Genomic DNA, 16972 nt, shown 5'->3' with positions numbered 1-16972 from the left:
AAACAGTTTCCAGATGATGACAATAATAATAATGGAAGTTATCGGGAAATTTCCGACCTGATAACGGTACATTAGTTTTTCCATCTCGATTGAACGGATTAAGCAGTTTTCTTCACAGTTTTTATATTTTGATTAAAAAAGTGTATCATTCACTATTAATTTTTCTTTTTCGGATGAAGCGATGGCTCATTTGTTTCCGAACGAAATGGCCATTATCCTAAAATAGAAAAAAAAATCGATGTGTGTACGTCATATTCAAGTATTTTTTTATTTATTTTTACTGCCATCACAGGTTATCACTGATGGCAGTAAATGTGGAGTATGTTGATTGATATTTTATGATGTTAGTTTTTCGAGCGGCTTTTTTAGGGTTGTTTTAATTGGTACTTTCAGGAACTTTAATTTTTGTTTCGGTAATACAGTGACTATTTTTCCCTTCAATGTCGTATGTTTTGTAATGAAAATGCTCTGGAAACGTGGTAACATATTTTCCTTCTCATTATCGATCGTATAACTTCTACAGATTGAAATCATTTGATTTGAATGCGCAATCACAAACAATTACAGAATTTCTTAAATACTAAGAAACTAATTATGGAAGTTGAGTTATAGAGACAATCATGTCAACGTAAGAAAGATTGTCCGAAAGCAATGTTCCAGGACTGGCCAAAACCAGATTATCCTTGGCACAGAATTCATATAGACTTTGCGGGTCCCTTCCAAAATTCCAAGTGGCTTATCATTTTGTTGATGCATATTCCAAATATTTCAATCAGATGTTTTGTAAGGTATAGAAATTCATTTCTTTTTCTAATTTTCAATGGGATGGATAGGATGGACCATGAACTTTTAGTACACCGCCAATCGACTGCTTTTACAAGGGGACACCAGTATCGATTGGTGAGGGACAATGCAAGGTTATGGTGTCGCAGGGAATTTTTCTCCAATAGGGTTGTTAATAAATGGAATAGCTTACCCCCGGAGGTAGTAAATTGTAACACAATTGACACGTTTAAAAAGAAATACGATAAACATGTTGGGGTAAATCGAGAAGCTATCCATTCTTAGAATAAGACAACCATAAGTATTCTTTATGGGCATTGTATAATATTTTATCATGTGTATATATTGTTTGTAATTTGTGTTAATTGGGTTGCTGTATTTTTGAAACATATGACAACCATATTTTTATGGGCATCTTTTTATCAGCCACCTCGTTGGGCATTTTGCCTGTTGTGGCGTTGTATTTGTATTTGTATTTGTATTTGAATTTTGAGGGATTTGATTTGTGTAATGGCGTTGCTCCGACTCTATTGGTAGAGCGAAGAACGCAATTTGAACGAAGAGAACTCTGGGTTATCAAAAAGATTGGTAGAGTCGGAGCATTTATGTGATTAGTATATTCTTTGTGTAGTATATTAATGAGAGAGAGAAATTCATTTGTACCTACTATATATATAACAGATCTAATATAGCTGTGGTGTTTGGTCAGAACATGACAACTCCAAAATCACATTTTGGAGATTTTGGAGTATTTTCATTGTCATTTAAAAATCAAAAATAAATCATACACACAAATAAAAATAAAAATCTCATACATAAGCATGTTGTTTAGCCGTACGCACGTATTTGTGCATTTATCTCACTTCTAATTAGGGCCCTTTCACACGGAGCGGATGCGGGTCCGGAAGAAGTTTTAACAATTGGAATATACTGCGCCTTTCAGACGAGCCGAAAAATCTCCGCACCTAGGAAATGTTCATGCGGGTCCGGACGTCGTCCGCATGTGTCAAAACCTAAGTGCGGGCTCCGCATCCGCACATAGAAGTTTTGACAATAGGTTTATTCGGAGCTATTCACACGATGCGGATGCGGAGCGAATTCGTCCGCATCTTTGGCTACTTTTTGAAGGTGATTTTTCACGGAATTTTTTTAATTATTTGCCATAAATACCCTTAAAAACACCATATGATGGTCCCTGCTCATTAATATAATGTACCTACATACGTCTATCCCTCCGTTTCCTTCTGAGATGGAGATATAGCAACTTCAACTGCCTTTTGTCCATATTTCACAATTTTATACAATAAAACCTGTCAACAACGGCCACTGACGGGACCAAAATTATAAGCCGTTCTGTTCATTAAGAATATTTAATTGACTAAATACTTTAATAACTTTTAAATTTAATTTAAAAATTTTAAATTTTTTTCTTTTTAAATTTTTAAAATTATTTAAAAATATGAATGTCTGAAATATTATTTTAAATATTTGTTATTTTTTAAAATTTTTTAACTGTTAATTTTTTTAAACTTTAAAAAAAATACTTTTATTAAACAACGTTATCCACGCACGGTGTTCACACTCAGGGCCGGATTAAGACGTTTCAAGACCCTAGCACTTGAATATTTTTGGTGGTTCCCCTCGAATACCTACAAGTTTATTTTACTCGATATTCAGTCTATAAACTGAAAAAATGAAATATTGTACTTCAGAAGTGAGACTAATCTAAGGATGGGATTTCACTCTAAAAGATTTATGAAAGTTATTATAAAACTTGAAAAATGTAACCAATAAACACATCTGTTACATTCGAGAGAACTTAACTGATCCGCCTATTGGTTGCATTTTTCAAGTTTTATAAACGAACTTTTATAGTGTAATCCCGGCCTAAGACAGAATTGTGATGTGAATATTTCTAAGCACAGGCATTTTGAAAGTCTCTACCCCTTCCCTTTTTTACTACTTGCAATTTCTTTGATATCTCCTGAATTTTTTTTCTTTTTTTTGGAACATCGAAAGCTTTGGATGTTTTTGGATTTGATTTTTCGAACATTGGATGTTTTCGGAATTTTTCTTCCATATTTTTCCGAAAAGACGGATTTTTTTTTCTTCAAAATACACTGCTGGCCACCGTAAATGCAACACCCTGAAGGAAGCATGCAAATAATATGAAATTTACAACATGCATTAGCGGAGGTGAGATATGCAAATCATTAGAATTTCAGCGCAGACGCACATCACGCGCGCCTGTGGCGCCACTTCAAAGCGCTATTTAAGGCTTGGAGATTTCGACGATTTGAAGTACGGCAATTGTGTTTTTCTTGTGGTTTTTTCAAAAAAACGATCAATTATGCCTCGTAGAAAACAGCGATCTTCTTTTGATCAAGTATCCGAGTTCGACAGAGGAAGGATAGTGGCCTACCGAGATTGTGGATTATCTTTCAGGGAAATCGGTAGTCGTGTTGGACGAAACCAAACAACTGTAATGCGGATATGTGATCGTTGGATGCAGGAGGGTACGACGGACCGACGTGGTCGATCGCATCCACCTCAGTGCACCACTTCACGTGATGACAGGCGTATTGTGCGTATGGCAGTGACGGATCGCTCAGCCACATCACGAACCATAGCACAGCACATTCAATCTGTACCGCATTATCCAGTGTCTGCGCGTACCATTCGACGCCGTTTACAGCAGAGTGGTCTGTCCGCAAGACGTCCATTGCTTCGTCTACCCTTGACGCAGAACCACAGACGTCTCCGCCGCCAATGGTGCGATGAAAGAAGGATGTGGACGGCACAATGGAATGAAATTGTCTTTACTGACGAGTCACGCTTCTGTCTGCAACACCACGATGGTCGGATTCGAGTCTGGAGACACCGTGGAGAGAGGATGCTGAACAGCTGCGTTATGCACCGCCACACTGGTCCTGCACCGGATATTATGGTATGGGGCGGTATTGGATATCACTCTCGCACTCCTCTAGTACGCATTGCCGGTAATTTAAAAAGCCAGCGCTACATCTCCGAGGTGTTGGAGCCAGTTGTCCTTCCTTACCTTCAGGGCTTGCCCACAGCCATATTTCAACAGGATAATGCGCGACCACACGTGGCACGCATTATCCAAAGGTTCTTCGTCAATCGCCAGATTGTATTGCTTCCCTGGCCAGCTCGCTCTCCGGATCTTTCGCAGATAGAAAACATGTGGTCCATGGTTGCTCAACGATTGACCCAGATTACATCCCCAGCTGCCACACCAGATCAACTTTGGCAACGCGTGGAAGCTGCTTGGTCTGCTGTACCCCAAGAACACATCCAAAGTCTCTTTGAATCAATGCCGAGGCGTGTGGCAGCGGTGATCTCCACCAATGGCGGCTACTCTGGCTACTGATTTTGGCAGGAACCACACTTCACAGAAGTCTATAAATTTAATCATTTGATGCTTGGTCAACATGTTATCTACAAAATAAATATTGTTGCGATATCTCTTGTCTTTCTTGGTGTTGCAATTTGGGTGGCCAGCAGTGTATTTTGAAAATATTTGAAGACATTTTCTCCCATCGACTACTTGTGAGGATCGGAATGAAGACATCTTTATTCCCATATTCTATGTGGCTCTAGATTAAACCACCAAAGAATGCCTCTAGGCTGCCTATGGCCACTGAATCAGTGGTGAAGGAGAAAAATAATTACAAAAATTGCGAAAAAACAGTTTATATGCACGAATTTCGAACTGAAGATGCGGGCGATTCGTCCGCATCTTCAGCGCTCGTTTGAAAGGGTATGCGGATCCGCATCCGCTCCGTGTGAAAGGGGCCTTAGTTGTAATTAGCAAGACCTACTTTTAGATCAAAAAGCCCTTTTTTTGGAGATATCATATTCTGACCAATGGTTTCTTTGCGAATGGTATCGAACCCATAAATAAATATTCTATTCTATTCTATTCAGTAAATATGGAGTATGCTAATTGTTATTTTATGATATTAGTTTTTCGAACGGCTTTTTAAAGGGTACTTTAATTGGCACTTTGAGGAATTTTAATATTTGTGATGCTCCTAAGAAGACCGTTTTAGGACATTACGTGCTTTTTTGTGCGTAATGACTGACTCAATTTCCATGAACGTTGATAATCTTTGAGGTAATTCGTTGCCGCGTGGCACCGGGATATTTACTTGGAGCAATCTAGAAGCCTACGTTCACCTGCTGCCAATCAAACTGTCAATACGACAGTGAGGAAAGTCCAAAGATAACGAAAAGGATGGTGTTGTATTCCAAGAGCAACTCGACTGGACCATTTAACCGTGGCGTTGATCCGAGAGTTGAGAGCCAAAGAGAGTCTGTTTTGGAGGTCGTGAATATGCATCTCCTGATGATGATGACCCATGAGAATCTTACTCTTGAACGATGATCAGGCATTGCGTGGGATGCCATTTTGGACAATGTCTGCTATTACGAGGAACTTACTCTTAGACCATGCTCTGCTATCTAGGGGAGGGTCGCCTTGGCACATAACCTGGTGCTACGAGAATCTTTCTCTTAATCCATGATCTGTTTTTGCGCGGAGTGGGGAGGGGATATTCTCTTGTACCTAGATTTGACATTACGAGGGTCTTCATCTCTGTCATTATGAGGACCTCCTATCCTATGCACCATGACTATAGTTTGTTTCAGGTTAACTTTGCAGTGGAGAGAAAGGTAGAGAGTGTACTCCTTCGCCGCAAAATAAAGTTCCCATAAATCGGAGCTTTACGATGATCATTTATACAGAATATTTCAATTTTTTTTAATGATTTTGTGAAAAAAAAAGGAAAAATATCGTTTTGAACTGATGTTTCTTCGTTTGAAATTTTTAAATTAGAAAAAAATATTGGTTTCCATTATCCAAAAATCTATAGCAACCACAACGACATTTTCGCGGTATCCTAGAAATCGTCCATACCTTACTGAGGCCGCGCATCGATACATTGGTTAAGATTGGAAGCTACGAGGTTCCCTCGTAGCTTCCTCTTCACTGCAAAGTTAACCTGAAACGGACTATAGGTGTTATGAGGATCTTTCTCTTGACTCATGAGCTATTTTTGTAGGAAGAAGGGGTGGGAAGGATTCTCTTGCACTAAAATTTGCCTTTATGAGGCTCTTCCTCTTAGACCATGATTTCTGATCATAGAGATTTTCCTCCTGATCTTCCATGATCTGCTGTTTGGGAGAAGGTCCTATTGTTCCCTGACCTGGTGCTACGAGGACATTCATTTTAAATCGTTATCTGCTTTCATGGGGGGGGGGGGGGAGGGGCTTCAACTTGTCTCGAGCAACTTGTTGTCGAGCAATTTAAGAGGAATTGCTCGAGACAAGCTGAAGTTGATGAACTCTGCTTTGTTCAAGGGCTAAAATAAGATAAAATAAGAGGTTTTCAAGGAAGCGAGATATCTCGTCAATGCCCATTAAAGGCATAAGTTCAACGTTTTTAATTTGAAAAAATTTACCTTGTAGAATACAGTTTCAAAGTAAAGATCGAGTTTTACTACAAGTTTTATTGGTTTCAAAGGTCTTACTGGATTGAGCAGATCTTTGCAGTGGCGAATGTTCTTTCCCATCGATGCTGCTATGCCTAAGGCAAGCGGCTGAATGTGAGAAAGACCTTGATTTGATTTTCTCGCGCTGCAGGTCTTGTGCACTAGAGGCCTTGCCTCTCGTCGTCGTCGTCGTCGTAGAAAGAGCATTTATTGTTGCATTGTGTCCTGGAGGACTCGGCGAACGGGATCTGAACATGGCGTTACTCCCACCGAAAACAGCACTCGTGAGATTGGTTACGCTTGTGATGGCACCTGGAATACGCATATGATTACTAAACATGAACAGCATACATTTTCGTTATCTGAAAATTGTATTCGACTTTTTTTAAGGATTTTTGGCATCGTGTCATACGGACCTGCTATGGAATGTATGGTCCCATCTCTCTTCTCCGACCTGCTCTCGAATTCGAGGTTTGCGGGCGTGACGTCTTGTCCAGCTTTTTCCGGCGTGAACTCCAATATGCCTGCCCCGCTGTACCGCCGACTGTCTAAGTCATCGTCGCTGAACCCTGCGACACCTTCAACGATGTGCATCGCCTTCTTCAGGGCACGTTTCCGGCGAGCTCTTGGGTACTGGTATGCATGAGTTCTTGGATCTTCTATTCAAGCAAGAAATACAATACAAACGTAGTAAAACGTTATTAGATACACAGGAAACGCGTGTATATCATCAAATACCGTTCATCAATTTTGTCTTCTGGACCCATGCTGCTATCAGAATCTTCCTCTTGAACCCATGACTTGGTGCTCCGATGACTATCCTTTTTGACTATGATCCGCTACTGGGGGGGGGGGGGGCGCTTTTCTTGAACCATGATCTGGTGCTACGAGGATCTTATTTTTGGGCCATAACTTGGTTCTATGAGAATCTTCCTCTCGCGGACCACGATCCTCCTTCAAGTGTTCAGAGCTTAAGCTTCGGCTGATGAGCTCTGCTTTGTTAAAAAACACTGAAGCCAATCCACACGGTAGTCAAAAGCTCGTTCCCGTCAGGGAATTAACAAGCACCAAGTCCTCTCATTACAGCCCAAATAATAGATTTGAATCAAATGGATGCGACATTCAGTATGAGGATAACAAAAGTTGGCGGCAGCTGAGTGAAGTAAAGTGCTTTTCGATGTATTATTTCGGTTTTGAATCAAGTATCTATTTATACGTGATAAGCAAAGCTAACGGAGATCCGTTACGAATATGTTCTAAAACTAATTAACATTGCTTTGGGGGTTCGGCGAAATCTTATCGCCTGAAACGTGACAAACACAACGACATGATCAGATTTGTATCGTACTGAGTGTGTGTGCCTCTCTCTCTCTACGTCTGGCATAGAATACGACACGCATCCTTCTGAACATCTATTGCTTTAATTAGTATAACACTAATTATACATACTCAAGAGTGCCGATGGCGAAAAAGCTTGAAAGAACACGTAAAAACAACGATTCCCGAGTGAAATTTGACTTTATTGCCAATCGACAGCATTTTCAAATATAATTTCAATGGTTACTACGGCTTTTCGTCAACGACACTGGCATCGAAATTATTTTCATCATCAGATTCAATGAAACTTTCACCTCCTTCGTAAAGAGGATCACTAAAAATTGCCACATCTTATTCACATCTAATTTTTGTTAGATGGAAAGGAATGGAATGAAACAATGAAAATTGTAGAAATTTGTTCAATTGAAATTTTGCCAAAATCATTGATGTGTCGGGATCATCGATACACGGCAATGATTTAAATTTCTAAACCTTTTGTGGTTCCCCCCTATGTTCAGGTGGACTCGACATAGGACCACATTAGAAAATAACGGTACAGTCGGCCCCATTTGATTGGATAATGGAGGATAAAATCCTCCGACATCAAAATATCTCACATAGAGTTAAGTTTCCCGCTTAATATGATAATTTCAGCGAATTTTTCCCGCTTAATCGAATATTACCCTTCACACGGCAAATGTTAATGCACATCAACCACTATACACAATGTTTTTATTGAATGAAACATTTAAAATTAATGGAAAATATGTTACAGGTTAAGATAAATACAATCGAAACTAAGTTGTACTGACTTTCTCAGTATTCAAGATGTCTTCACGAAGTGCATTTAATTTTTTTTATTTTTGTTCTCTGTTGAGCCAATAGAGGGAGCTAACTTTCTAAATGGGAATTAAAAATCTTAAATGTGATCATTGTAATGAAATATAATTTTTCTTTCATTTTCGATGCCTGATTTATTCGAGAAGCTTTATTAATATTTACCCTTAATCAGTTTCCAATGCACAAAATGTACTAACGTTGTGAAATGGAAATTGAATTGTTCTCCGCATAATCTGATATTTTGTACTGGAATCAATGATATACGATTAATCGAGGACGAATATACTTCATTGTTCTAACAACACCTTACGATAAAGGAAGGTCCCCTGTGAATTTGGCTTCTCAGCAGAACTCATGAGATACACAAAAAACGCAAAAGGACAAACATCTAGGGTCATTCTTAATTGCAAGGGAAGCGCTATAATGTACGAACTATACCAATGAAATGATGAAAGAAACTCCTGAACAGCTAAAAACTGAAATCTAGTTCATAATTGAGTAAGTAAATGTGTTTTTTCTGCTTTCCCTCATGACGTTTGTAGTTACTATTTAAGACATCTCATCGATACTAGAATCTTAACACTATTCATAATCGATCGCAAATACATACGGGATATGTCATAAATTCCTAAGTAGTTTAAAAATTCATAAAAATTGGAAGAATTCGTCTAATTGCATGAGGCTTGTGAAAGAATTATTTTCACACGAAGGGGGATATTTTTTTGATACGAAAAAAAATTAGTTTGAATTTTTGTCAACAAAGAGCGCTGCACGAAAGCAAATCACTGGAAATATGCAAATGAGTGTCCTAAATAATGCAGGGTGCATGATAAACAGTCCATTTCTAATAATTTTTTTTACTGGTGCTTACGTAAGGTTTCAATTAGGTGACGTTGTGTGTATGACACTGGTGGATAAAGCACTATTGGTGTGAAGTTATTTTACCTCAGCCTCGAATCGCCGGCTGAAGCTTTACGAATCTTTCGAAATCAGAAGACATTGCAGATCGTTTTCAATAACTCCTGACGGATTTTCGTGAAGTGTCACCCCATCAACAAAAATTTGAAATAATTTTCTTCTGTACCAAAAAAATAACAAATCCTCTCTGCGTGAGAATAACTTCATCACATACCACATCCAAACATACCAGCTCCTTCAATTTTCAAGAATTTTCGAACTATTTGCGAACTTATAGGACAACCTTTAAATCTAAATATATAGTATTTATCAAATTTAAAAATCTAATTTTCTCTAAATATGAATTCGCAATCTTTCTCATTTTCGAATTTTCCCGTTACCGCATCCAAATATATGGAATCCTTCAGTTTTTATGAATTTTTAAACTATTTGCAAATTCATGCGACACTCTGTATCTAAAACGGGGTCTTCAACCTTTCGGACATTGTGGGCCAAATCAGAAACTTCCATGAATCCCGCGACCCAATACTGTGGTAGTTAATTGTAAGATGGTAGACAGATATATAAGAATTTATTGTTATATACAGTGACGTGTTAACCGATGGGCAAACGGGCTACGAATTAGTGGTGAATTTATACTCTGAAATTTATTTAGAATTTATTTTTATTTGTTCTTTTTTTTATTGTGAAAGCATTTCTTCCACTAAATATGAATTTTCAATGATTCTGAAATTATTTCTCTCACAAATTCTGGATGTTTCTTTCTTCTGTTACGTAATTTTAATATATATAATATATTATATGAATAGCACTATATATATACTTATATACAACTAAATTAATTTTTCTCAAGAAATCTGAAATTAATTAATTCTTAATTCTAAAAGTGAATCATGAAACTATTTCTAAAAGTGATTAAAAGATAATTTGTAAAAGTAATCATGAAATAATTTGTAAAAGTAATCATGAAATAATTTGTAAAAGTAATGATGAAATCATTTCTAAAAGTAACCATGAAGTAATTTCTAGAAGTAATTATGAAAGAGTTTCTCTCATCAAGTCCTAATCTATTTCTAAAAGCAAGTCAGAAATTATTTCTTTCGATAACTCTTAAGACTTTTTCTTAAAATTAATTACAGAATCATTTTGTTTAGTGATTCAGAAATTATTTCTTTCCGCAATGATATCTTAAGAACTTTTGCTTTAGAAAAATGTTTCCTTTAGAAATTATATCGGCAATTTATTAGAAATACTGTAAGGCCGGGATTACACTTTAAAATTCTCATAAAAGTTTTTTTTAAATAAAACTTGAAAATGCAAACCAATAAGCATATCGGTTACATACGAGCAAATGCAATTGAAAAGCTTACTGTGGGCATTTGTCAAGTTTTATAATTTTTTTTTTATACAACTTTTATATTGTTACACTGAATCAATATTCCAAAAGTATTTCTTGCATTTATTCTGTATTTCCATGATTTTCTTTTTTCTGAATTCCCACAATTTTCACTTTCTGAATTTTCGGCTCTTCCCACATAGAAGAAAAACAAAACGGGGCTAAGGAGCCCCGCTACCATTTTTGTACCGGGTCTCGCGTCTAGTAAGGGCGGCCTTGTTTCCGAATAAATAAAAGTCTTCAATAACTTTTTCTCCTTGTTGAACTCGCCCCTCTCCCCTATTGGCCCTCTCTATTAAGATGTCGCTAAACTACTTGAGTTAGTGGCCCGCGGGCTTCACGGGAAGTTTCAATTTGGCCCGTGGTGTCTGAAAGGTTGAAGATCATCCACGTATTGAAGATATTATGTGTAAAATAATCTCACCATCTTCAGGTGAGCTGGCAGGTCTGAATGTTGGCTTACTCCGGAAAAGATCGGGATCAACACCGGCCTGATCCTCCTGAAATTGCAATTATTGGAGTTAGTCAGCTTAAAATCAACTTAATGATAATTTCAAAAACATTTAAAAAATTCACGATTAAATCAACTAATAAATCAAGAGGACCGTCATCCAATGATGTTTATACGTCTTTCTTTAATCTCTCGAATGAGCTTCTACGCATGCAGTTATAATTAGAGTATTATATGGGATTATACTCACATAAATAATGAATGATTCAGTATTTTTGATTATAAATTGTGCATTGGATCATGAATTAATTAAAAATAGAATAAATATTTTTTACATGTATTTTTTAATGCTGAATATATTCAAGTTTCAAATACTCATTAATTATATTTGTAATTTGATCAGCATTCCTTATTTTTAAAATTTTGTTCATAATTTTTTTTCATAATAAGTGAAATTATAGGAATTACGATTTATCAATTTATTTAAATTCTGTTGACTTGAAATGGTAATTATTGTGTATAATGAAAAATATTCTGAGCAATTTTTGGAATTTTGAAATACAGTATTGAATGTAGGCTTTCCCCCGGCTTTTACGAATGAGAAATTTTACGGCCTAATTGATAACTGCGTGTGCAGATAATTCACCGACAAACAGTTCATCGATAAAGTGACAGTGAGTGAGAATAGTTGAGCAAGTGAGTGATTGATCAAGCGAGTCAGGGTTAGTGAGTGAGTAGGTGAGCAAATGAATTAATGAATGAGTGAGCAAATCAGCAAGTGAGTGAGTCACTCATACGGTCACCCATTTAGTCGCACGCGCGCACACACAAAAAAAACACACATTCATACTATTTCACCAAACACCAACTCTGGCCATATCGCTACATTGCAATTTACTGTCATTAGTGGGATGGGTTGGAAGTGAAGGCGCTGTCTATCGGTGGTCGTCTCGAGTTCGACACATTCATACTGTCACTCATCCATTTACTCCGTCACTCATACTGTTAATCACTCACTCTGTCATGTCATTCCCCCACTCATTTGTTCATTCATCCGCCCACTCATTAACCACCTACGGTTGGTCACTCATCCGATCACTCATTTACCACCAACGGTTACTCACTCACCCTCTCACTTGGTCACGCATCTACTCACGGGGTTATTCATATGGTCAATGACTCATTCAATCACACATTCACTCGGTCACTCACTCATTCACCAGTTCACTCATACAGCCACTCTATCGCTCACTCACCCACTCACCTGGCCATTCATAAGGTCACTTACTGACTACTGACTTAATTGGTAACTCATCCCCTCATTCATACGGTTACCCACTCACTTGATCATCAACTCGGTCAGTCACCCATTCAACTGATCACTCATACGCACACCGGTTAGACACGACTAGACAAGACAACTTCAGACAAACTAAGTGATGGTTGACCACGTTGATTTGTATGACGCAACACACATCATTAGTTGTTATCGTCATTAATTAATTTATGAATTAATAAGCTCAATTTATTTATATATAGGCTAACGCTTATTACATTTGTTTATTGTTCATTGAGTATTTATTTATTATTATCGCTTATATTATTTATTTTCTTATAAGTATTCAAGCAAACTTTTATTTCGTCATGACGATTTGCTGCTCGCGCCGATCCGCCCCCACAATTAGTTATTAATGAATTGTATATTTAGTAAATAATTATAATTATTGATTAATCAATAAGTGTCAGAAATAAAACAGGTGTTACTTGGTAAAAGTTCGAAATGGAAACGAGCGTATTTCAGGCATTTACCCACTTACCGTGGCAGATGTAGCCCTAACTACCACCAGTTTTCGGGATTTTACCGCAATATATAATATATGTTACTGTGAATGAGTGATGAATCGGTTTTTATATATATACATAATAATCGGTTATCATGCATACTTATTAATCGTCTTGGTGAGTTTGATAAGAGAGAGAAGAGAAGCGTTGTTGGTAAATTTGATAAGTACTTGAAATCTATCGCCTTCATATCTGTAATTATGCATAATACTCAAGTGTAATTAACGAATTTCATAAATATTAAAAAATTCCAAATATGAGTCCAGTATGTGTGATGAATATAGTCGGACCCCCCCGCCCCCGATAGAATGAAAAAACAAATTTCAGATCGTACCCTCGATATAATGATAACAAGTTTTAGATCGTACACCCGATAAAATGATGACAAATTTTAGATATAATGATACAATACACGTATGAATGATCATGTAAGTATGATTTATCATGTTTACCAACGACGCGAGACTTGGGTATTATGCGTAATCGCCGGTAAGAGTGATAATTATTTTTTAGTAATTGTTAAAAAAACCAACGACTACTTGGGTAATATGCATAACCACCGGTGGAAGTGATTAATTTAGGGAAATTCATCAAACTTGCCAAGAAAATGCTTGGTATGTATGCATAATAACCGCATTTATCAAACATTTACCGTAACATATGTTAGAAAATTCATAAATGCAGTTTTGCGTTCCTTTTTTCAAAAAATTGAACTATTTTATGATGAGATTTTTTTTCTTTTTTATGAGGAAAATTGTTTAAAATGAAACTTTTTTTAAGGAATTTTTCTTTCCCGATAATAAACATAAAAAAAAGATCTTTGTAAGATGGAAAAACTTGATAGAAAAAAAACAAAACTGTGAAAAGAGCGATGTAAAAATTTCTAACTTTTATCATTTTTTTTTTTAAGTTTATGAAAGAAATCTGGTGAAACATATATAAACAACGTTTTATGTGCGTTTAACGTCTCATGGAGAAACGTGATTTTTGTTGCGAAAGAAATTCAGAGGAAAAATGAAAAAAAAAAAACAACTCACATCTCTTAAGGTGAAAGTAATCTCGAGATTGTTCGAGAAATTTTCCCGGAATTCCGGGTACATATCAAGAACGTCCAGCAAGTCTTCCCTGAGAACTTTATGCAGGTCGCAGTAAGTGAGAGCTCGCACGTTTGAACTGGACTTCCCGACTGTAGTGTGGATGCACGGGTTCTCACCGAAGATGTCGTCTTTACCTACGAGTTCATGATAGAAAAAAAGAATTATTTTAATTCACAAAAATTAATAAATATTTCAAAAAGTAAAAAACAAAAAAAAATTAGCATCATCCAACCCCCCTTCCCCTCTACTCCCCTGCCATCAACAAATCGGAAACCCCCTGCCCCTCCATCGATGCAGACGTAATACTTTAATGACCCCTTAAAAAATGTATAACATGATAATTGATAGATGCAAGCACCAAAGTAAAATATAGGTATTCGTTTTGTTCTTGAAACATAAGAAAATATATATAACATTTCTCTCTCTTCATCGAAATCTGTGATTAAAATAGTATTACCTTGTTACATTTGTAATTTTTTTAAAATAACTTTTGAAATTGAAAAGTGTTTTAGTAGCTGTCCATCTCGGAAATTTGATACTTCAAGTTCGTACGATAAAAAGTTGTATGTAATCACAAAGAGTTTCCACAAGCACAGCTAACGGTTTTGCAAATGTCGTGGAATTTTTTTAAAATTATCTTCTGCATCATTCAAATACAAATACAACGCCACAACAGGCAAAATGCCCAACGAGTGGCTGAGTCATTGTGTTGTCATTGTGCATTTCCTTCGTGATGCGTTGTAGTTCCCGTAACTCAGTTATCATCAAACTTTCATGCTTCAATTTACCTATTCTGAAACGCAGCAAAGCTAAGCAAGTTGGAATGACTGTAGGCGAACTCAACTTGCAGTCTCCAGCAAAAACAAAAATGTGCCACCCCTTTCAAAAACACTTTTGCTATTGCCCCATTTTGTCATCACGATCAATTCAACTATCCCCCTTCAGTTGAAATTTTGAGCATCCATGGAGCAGAATGGTTTATTGATACTGATAAGTCTCACTGGAGGGAGTGATGATGGATACCAGAATTCCACCTAAAGGTGTGCGGAGTGCAAAAGAATCTCCGAAAAAGGATTTCAAAGAGGAGCATGTGGTGCGTCAGTCTTAATGATTGATCTCATCTTAAACTGCGATGTTGTCCAAGGGAGGAAGAGAAGACCGTCTTCAGCATAAATATAAGAAATAAAAAAAGTCAGCCATATAATAGCTTTTCTACTGAACATATTTTTAGATTCTTTGGAAAAAGCCTTTCGGGAGAAAAAAAAAGCAAAATAATCAATTTTTTTTTTGTGATTGATAACTGGGAGGTAGGTCACGAAATGAGTCTCATAAATTAAAAAGTCACACAAATGAATGAGAAATAACATTATTTTCCTATATCTTTTCCCGGGCGCGTAGAAAAACGTTTTATAACTGAGAGAAACGTATAAACGAGAGAGTGTATAAGTGAGAGATTACCGTATTAGCTATGTTCATTGTTTTCCCTCGTGAAATATATCATAAATCTTTGAAGACTTGTTGTAGCACTGTATTTATTAAGCGATTTCTCGAAGGAAATTGGGAACATATTTTGACGAGAATTAATGATGTCCTCCTATACACATAATCCCAATGTCTCGTATTTTTCTCGATTAAATATGGTCACACAGTTATTACTGAATCCTTCGTGTAAAGTATTTGATTATCTGAAGTGTACGGCACTTCAGGTTACGGCATAGAAATCTGACAGGGTCACCGTGAGAGATACATGATATTTTAATCCAATTCTTAAGGGTATAAAAGTTACTGACAGATATAAAGATTGATTTGCATGTAAATTTAATAATTGTAAACGGAGGAAAATTCTTAACTATAAGAAAATATATATATGCGTTTAAAATTGAACGCCAAAGTTGGAGAAAATTGAAACTCTTAGAATTTTACAGCGAAACAACGATTATAATTTTTGTAAAATCTTTATAATTTGAAACACGTGTGAAAATTTCTAGTTATTATCAACAGCTTTTCAATGGAGATCGGGTTATATTTTCAAATTATATTTTGTGAATTCTACGAACAACATCCATAATAATAGACTCGTGTGGATTCAACGCCTTCTTTCACAAAATATATCGAAACAAGAGATTATCGCAATAATTCCGAGAATACTTTCGGAAATATGATGGAAGAGCAAAACGTGCCCACGCATTTATTATGTGCAAACGAACGTAGATTAATATGAAGCTCATTTTACCAGCTGTATTCCTTTCATTGGGTCGTAGCTCATGAGCTGCATGAAGTTGTAAAGAGATATATCCGGAATGGACTCGCAATGTGCTGAGGAGAAAGGTTGTAATGTTGATACTGATGCAATCATATTTTTATGACAGTTGTTATTGAGAATCCGATATTCATTGGTATAATGTTATTCTTCTGCCATTGATTGACATCTGTTTCTGAAGATTAAAAGGTTATTGACTCTGCCTAGTGAGGTATTGCTGTAATTTCTAAAGGAAAATTAATTAATCTATTTAGGATAAATTAAATTTATCTTAAATAGATGTAAATGTTTTATTAAAAATAAATTTTAATAATTAAAATAATTTAATTCATTTTTATTGTAATTTAAATTACAGTTTTGGAAAAATGGGGGAATTCATAACAAGATGGAGTCTGACCGGTATTCAGCCCGGGGAATAGAGATCTTTATTGATAAAATTTTTGTGCGCTGTAAACTTACTTATAAATGTGTTAATAAATAGAATAATTAGTATTTAAAAGCATTTTAATAAGTAGAATGTTCAAAACTGCTTCAGATAAAGGGACCACAACGAAA

General features: G+C 36.3%; 1 protein-coding gene across 3 annotated transcripts in view; it reads right to left on the bottom strand.

Annotated features, from left to right (window-relative positions):
* LOC149088174 (voltage-gated inwardly rectifying potassium channel KCNH2-like) overlaps positions 1 to 16972 on the bottom strand; it is a 424575-nt gene that overhangs the window by 14438 nt on the left and 393165 nt on the right. For all 3 annotated transcript variants that reach the window (XM_089245265.1, XM_089245276.1, XM_089245284.1), the window contains 4 exons: positions 14098 to 14291; positions 11192 to 11267; positions 6713 to 6955; positions 6336 to 6608 (listed from right to left, as the gene is read on the bottom strand). In XM_089245265.1, the coding sequence (XP_089101391.1) occupies positions 6336 to 6608; positions 6713 to 6955; positions 11192 to 11267; positions 14098 to 14291 (786 nt within the window). The remainder of the gene's footprint in view (positions 1 to 6335; positions 6609 to 6712; positions 6956 to 11191; positions 11268 to 14097; positions 14292 to 16972) is intronic.

This window comes from Pholcus phalangioides, unplaced genomic scaffold (genome assembly GCF_987345545.1).
Source record: "Pholcus phalangioides strain wild (caught in Gottingen) unplaced genomic scaffold, Ppha-v1.0 ptg000003l_1, whole genome shotgun sequence".
NCBI lineage: Eukaryota > Metazoa > Arthropoda > Arachnida > Araneae > Pholcidae > Pholcus > Pholcus phalangioides.
This window is presented reverse-complemented; position numbering and strand designations above follow the sequence as displayed.